Source organism: Quercus suber, unplaced genomic scaffold, assembly GCF_002906115.3.
Source record: "Quercus suber isolate HL8 unplaced genomic scaffold, Cork oak 2.0 scaffold_371, whole genome shotgun sequence".
NCBI lineage: Eukaryota > Viridiplantae > Streptophyta > Magnoliopsida > Fagales > Fagaceae > Quercus > Quercus suber.
In genome coordinates this window covers 443,425-449,205 of record NW_027069823.1, presented here as the reverse complement: position 1 = coordinate 449,205, position 5,781 = coordinate 443,425, and the positions used below count along the sequence as shown (strand labels likewise).

The 5,781-nt window shown below is 41.3% G+C and overlaps 1 protein-coding gene across 1 annotated transcript; it reads left to right on the top strand.

Moving 5' to 3' along the window:
* The first annotated feature begins 1,613 nt into the window (after positions 1 to 1,613).
* LOC112038760 (uncharacterized) lies at positions 1,614 to 2,150 on the top strand. Its single transcript, XM_024071601.1, has one exon. It carries the CDS (start codon positions 1,614 to 1,616, stop codon positions 2,148 to 2,150), a length of 537 nt encoding a protein of 178 aa, XP_023927369.1.
* Positions 2,151 to 5,781: the final 3,631 nt, after the last annotated feature.

The window sequence follows — 5,781 nt, the reverse complement described above, 5'->3', positions numbered from 1 at the left end:
AATACCTTTTGTAGGAGCCTTGGGCCTCAGATCCCATTATTTGGGTATATAATGGACCTAAGGCCCAAGTCAAGGACTAAAAGTGTCCGAGAAGGGGGTAAACACTATAAAAAAGGACTATATTGACAAACAGAGAAGTCAATTTAGATCATAACGACCCAGAGGGTTGTACTAAGAATAAGAGCCACCTCGGCTGACTGAGGTCGAGGTTCGTAGGGATGGTCTGCTATTCGAAGAAACGTTATAGAAACACTTAGTTGATACGGATAAGCACTATGGAAGTTCAATACATGGAAGGATCCTAAAACATCTAAGGAGAAAGCTGCTGCCTCCACATTAAATGCACTGCAGCTAACTCCCTCGCCGCATTAATGTGGAGATGATATCTGAACAGTGGATTTTAGCCTTACAGGTACTACATGAAGACTTATATACCCATTATTTAGGTATATAATGGACCTAAGGCCCAAGCCAAGGACTAAAAGCATCCGAGAAGGGGGTAAACACTGTCAAAAGGGACCATATTGACAAACGGAGAAGTCAATTTAGATCATAACGACCTAGGGGGTTGTGTCGAGAATAAGAGCCAGCTCGGCTGACCGAGGCTGAGGTCCGTAGGGATGGTCTGCTATCCGAAGAAATGTCATAGAAACACTTAGTTGATACGAATAAGCACTATGGAAGCTCACGACATGGAAGGATTCTAAAATATCTAGGAGAAAACTGTTACCTCCACATTAAATGCATTGCAGCTAACTCTCTGACCATATTAATGTGGAGGTAATATCTGAATAGTGGATTTCAGCCTTACAGGTATTACATGAAAACTAATAGGAGGTGCTGATGGGACAAGTATCAAGACCAACCATCTTCATTCTTTTACCATCAACCTACTTAATTTGTTGTTTGATTAACTAAAGCCTAGTTTTTTAACCCATTTCTCTACAAATTCATTTTTTTTGGATTTTTGGGCCTAAGTCCATTTATATCTTTCGGCTAGGAATTTAAATCTGGTCCTTACAATTGGTGCCGTCTGTGGGGAATTACTAGTGTTATAGTGAATCCAACTTTCAATGATGGTAGGTTCAGGTCCACATCAGGCAGAATCTATGGGTTCCCAGTGTTAAGATCGCTTCCGCGATCTTGAACAAAAAAGGGACCGGGAGGGAAGTGTACATACTACCCATACCAGCAAGAGCCAATCTCGGGGTAAAAGCCACGTCTCCTATAAGGAGAATGCTAAAAACATGCAGAAGGAGATCGGTCACTTAAAGAGAAGCTTGTGTCATGAACGACGATGGTGAGCTCCATCCAATTCTAACTTCTCTTTTGATGGTGAGGAGGATGGAAGCTACAGGTGCAAGTCAAGGACTCCACATAGCGAGTTTTTCTCATATGATGAGAATTATCATCATGAGCGTAGAAACAGAAATTCTTCCTTTGAAGGTTTGGGAAACGACGCTATGAGTAAAGCACTCAATCAAATTTCCAAGTCACCTTTCATGTGCTGGATTGAGAGAGGGAGACTTCCTCGACGGTTTACACAGCCCACATTTACCATTTACAATGGTAGAACATACCCTGTGGAACATGTTAGCTACTTTAGCCAAAGGATGGCCGTTCACTCCAAGAACGAGCCCTTGATGTGCAAGGTATTCCCATCCAATTTAGGGCCTGTGCCGATGAGGTGGTTTGATAGTCTGAGGGTAAGTTCCATTGATTCCTTTAAGAAACTTACTCAAGCGTTTGGATCCCACTTTATTACGTGTAGCAGGGTTCCTCAACCTTTAGCTTCCTTGTTGTCTTTGTCCATTAGGGAAGGAGAAACCCTGAAAACATATTGGGACAGATATTGGGAGATGTTCAATGAAATAGATGGTGATTTCAACGATGTCGCCATTAATACTTTCAAGCTTGGCCTACCTGCCGAGCATGGCTTAAGGAAATCCTTAACGGAGAAGCCTGTTACCAGTATACGTCAACTTATGGATCGAATTGACAAGTATAAGAGGGTCGAGGAAGACCAACAGCAGGATAAGGGAAAGGGCAAGGTTATCCCTCAGGAGATAAGGGATTTCAGGTCGGACTATTACAACAATAACAGACCCCGGAGGGATTTTGCTGGAGAATATGGGTTTGCAGCCCCTTAAATGGTAAATATTGTGTTCTGAGAATCGGTGCATCAAGTTTTAGAGAAGATCAAGAACGAGCCATATTTCAAATGGCCGAACAAGATGAGCAGAGATCCTTTGAGGTGCAACCAAAGCCTTCATTGCCAGTACCAACAAGAGCGAGGACATACCACCGAAGACTACCGAACATTGTGGAACCATTTGGAGCAACTGGTTAAAGAAGGAAGGTTGTAACAATTTCTGTATCGACCCAACGGGCAAGAGGACCAGACAAAGTCAAGAACTCAGGGAAGTATTCCTTCAAGGCTCCTGTTAGATACAATCAATGTCATTTTTGACGCACCTAGGAGAACGGGGTCTCATCCTTCTCAGGTGATGTCTGTAGCTAGATCACTGGCTGAGGACTCCAACTTCAAGCCGAAGAAAGCTAGACTTGAAATTCGACCTTCGTTGAGTTTCTCAGACAAAGACAATGTTGGAACCATCCAACCACATGATGATGCTTTGGTGGTCACCCTCATAATAGGGGGATATGATGTGAAGAGAGTAATGGTGAACCAGGGTAGTTGTGTAGAGATCATGTACTCGGATTTATACAGAGGGCTAAACTTAAAACCTGGGGATCTAACTGCCTATGATTCACCCCTGGTAAGTTTTGATGGGAATGTTATCATCCCAAAGGGCTAGATTAGGTTGCCTATATAGATAGGCTCAAAGGCAGTGGAAGTGTTCACTAATTCAAGTCTGGTAGTGGGTCAAGTCCAAGGGGAATTGGAAGCTAGAGATCCCAGAATGTAAGAATACCTGAACCAGGTTAGAAATTTACAGTTTGGATTTAAGTCTTTTATTTTATCACAAGTCCCTAGAAGTAAAAATACACATGCGGACTCTCTGGCCACATTGGCAACATCCTCAGCACAGAGTCTACCTCGAGTAATCCTCGTATAGGACTTGTACAAACCCATCGAGGTAAGAGGGACTGTGGTTCATGTTCATTAGATAAGGGTGGGTCCTAGCTGGATGGATTCTATTGTATTGTTCCTCAAGGAAGACGTTCTACCTAAGGACAAGTCTGAGGTTGAAAAAGTGCAGAGGAAAGCTCCTCAGTTCTGGTTGTCTGAGGACCAAAAATTGTATAAGAGGTCTTTTTTTGGCTCGTATTTGCTGTGCATACACCCTAAAGTAGTTGAGTTGGTCCTGGAGGAATTGCATGAAGGAATTTGTGAAAGCCATACGGGGGGAAGATCTTTGTCCCACAAGGCCCTCACACAAGGCTATTGGTGGCCAAATATGCGGAAAGAAGCACAAGACTATGTGAAGAAGTGTGACCAGTGCCAAAGATTTGCACCAAACATTCACCAACTTGAAGGGGTCCTTAATCCCTTGTCCAGTCCTTGGCCTTTCGCTCGGTGGGGCTTGGATATTGTAGGGTCTTTCCTTAAGGTAGCGGGGAATAAGAGGTACTTGTTGGGCGGCACGAATTACTTCACCAAGTGGGTCAAAGCTGAATCATTGGCAAATATCAGGGACGTGGATGTTAAAAAATTTGTTTGGAAGAACATTGTCACTCAGTTTGGAATTCCTCATACCCTCATTTTGGACAATGGACTTCAATTTGATAGTAAAACCTTTAGGAGATACTGTTGCGATCTGGGAATAAAGAATAGGTATTCCACTCCGGCCTATCCATAAAGAAATGGGCAAGCCAAGGCTGTGAACAAGGTCATAGTGAGCAAACTTAAAAAGAGGCTGGATGATGTGAAAGGGAAGTGGGTGGAAGAACTGCCGCATGTCCTTTGGACTTACTGGACTACACCTCGAAGATCTACTGGGGAGATACATTTCTCAATGACCTATGGGGCTGAGACTGTCATTCCTTTGGAAACTGGGTTCCCCACATTGAGAACAAGGTCTTTCGCTCCAAACGGCAACGATAGACTGTTGGAAAAGAGCCTAGATCTAATTAAAGAAAGGAGAGAAAATGCCATGGTCCAATTGGCCTACTACCAACACAAGCTTAAACAAAGATATGATGCTGATGTGAAGCTGATGCCATTAGCACTTGGAGACTTGGTTCTAAGAAAAGTTCTGGGAACAGCCAAGAACCCAGCATGGGGGAAGTTGGGACTCAATTGGGAAGGGTCCTATCGTATTACATCAATGGCCGGAATAGGTGCATATTATCTTGAAGATCTAAAAGAAAAAGCTGTTCCGCGTCCTTGGAATGTATATAACCTTAGAAGATATTATTATTAATGGAGACTTTCTTTACCCTATTTTGGTCTGTTATGTTGGGTGTCATATGTTCTTATTATCTCTTTCAGTATCAAACAGAATCTTGGACATGCCTAGCTCCTTGGACCACATGCCTTGGGAAAATTAATAACTCGTAACCATTATTTTAAGTATTAAATAAAACCTTAGCTATGCCTAGTTTCTTGGACCGCCTGCTTTGGGAAAAATAATACTCCTTGACATCTATCTAAGTATCAAACAGAACCTTGGTCATTCCTGGCTCCTTGGACTACACGCCTTGGGAAAATTGATAACTTTTAACCATTATTTTAAGTATTAAATAGAACCTTAGCTATGCTTGGTTTCTTGGACCAATTGCTTTGGAAAAATTAATACTCCCTGACATCTATCTAAGTATTAAACAGAACCTTGGTCATGCCTGGCTTCTCAAACCACATGCCTTGGGAAAATTGATAACTTTTAACCATTATTTTAAATATTAAATAGAATCTAAGTTATGCCTAGATTCTTGGACCACATACTTTGGGTAAATTAATACTTTTCCTCGAATTGCTAAGTGCCAGGTCAAAGCCTTGGTTATTGTGGACGTGGTGAAATACATATTTTAAGGTAAATTAGTATCCTTTATTAATCACTTTGGTGCTAGGTATAATTACTCCAAGCAGCAACAATTTTCACTGCAACGAGAGTCCTAAATAGATGCTCATGAGCATCACTTAAAGCATTTACAGGCATACTTGTGTTTATGTAAAAATTGGTTGTCCCTTTGACCCTATGAACTTGTTGACGAGTAAGGCACAAAGTAATTTTAAACCTATACATATGTTGCAATACTGTGTATGTTCTTAAAATTAAGATTATGCTTTGCTGAGATGGTTAACTTAGTGAATTTCACTTGCTTTTGCTGCTAATCATATGAAACAGGACAATTACTCTGTTACTCAAGTAGATTAGTGAGAGAAGTGTTACCTCATTATTATTTTTATTAAGGGTTAGCTAAAATAGAAATCATATCAACTTCAGTATGTAAATCACAGAGAGAAAGAAAATACCCATAACATTCATTAATAATAGCCTTAAAACAAGGCAAATTAAATACAGAGAGGCAAGTTGATTACAAATTGTGAAAAAAAAAAAGGGTAAAGAAAAAGGCAATCTATTGCTTCATTTTTATTACAAGTTTTTCTTTTGGATCCTTGGGAGGTTGTGTTTGCTGCCGTGGAGGACACTTTGGCATTGTCCTTGGGATCCTCTTTTGGGGGTATGGCAAGAGTTGATAGTACCAGCTCTATATTTTGTGAAGTGTCTTTTTCCTGTGAGGGATCCTTTGGAGCAATTGGAGGAACGATAGAGCCTTGGGCTATGAAGTCCCATATCTTTGAAGTGTCCTCAA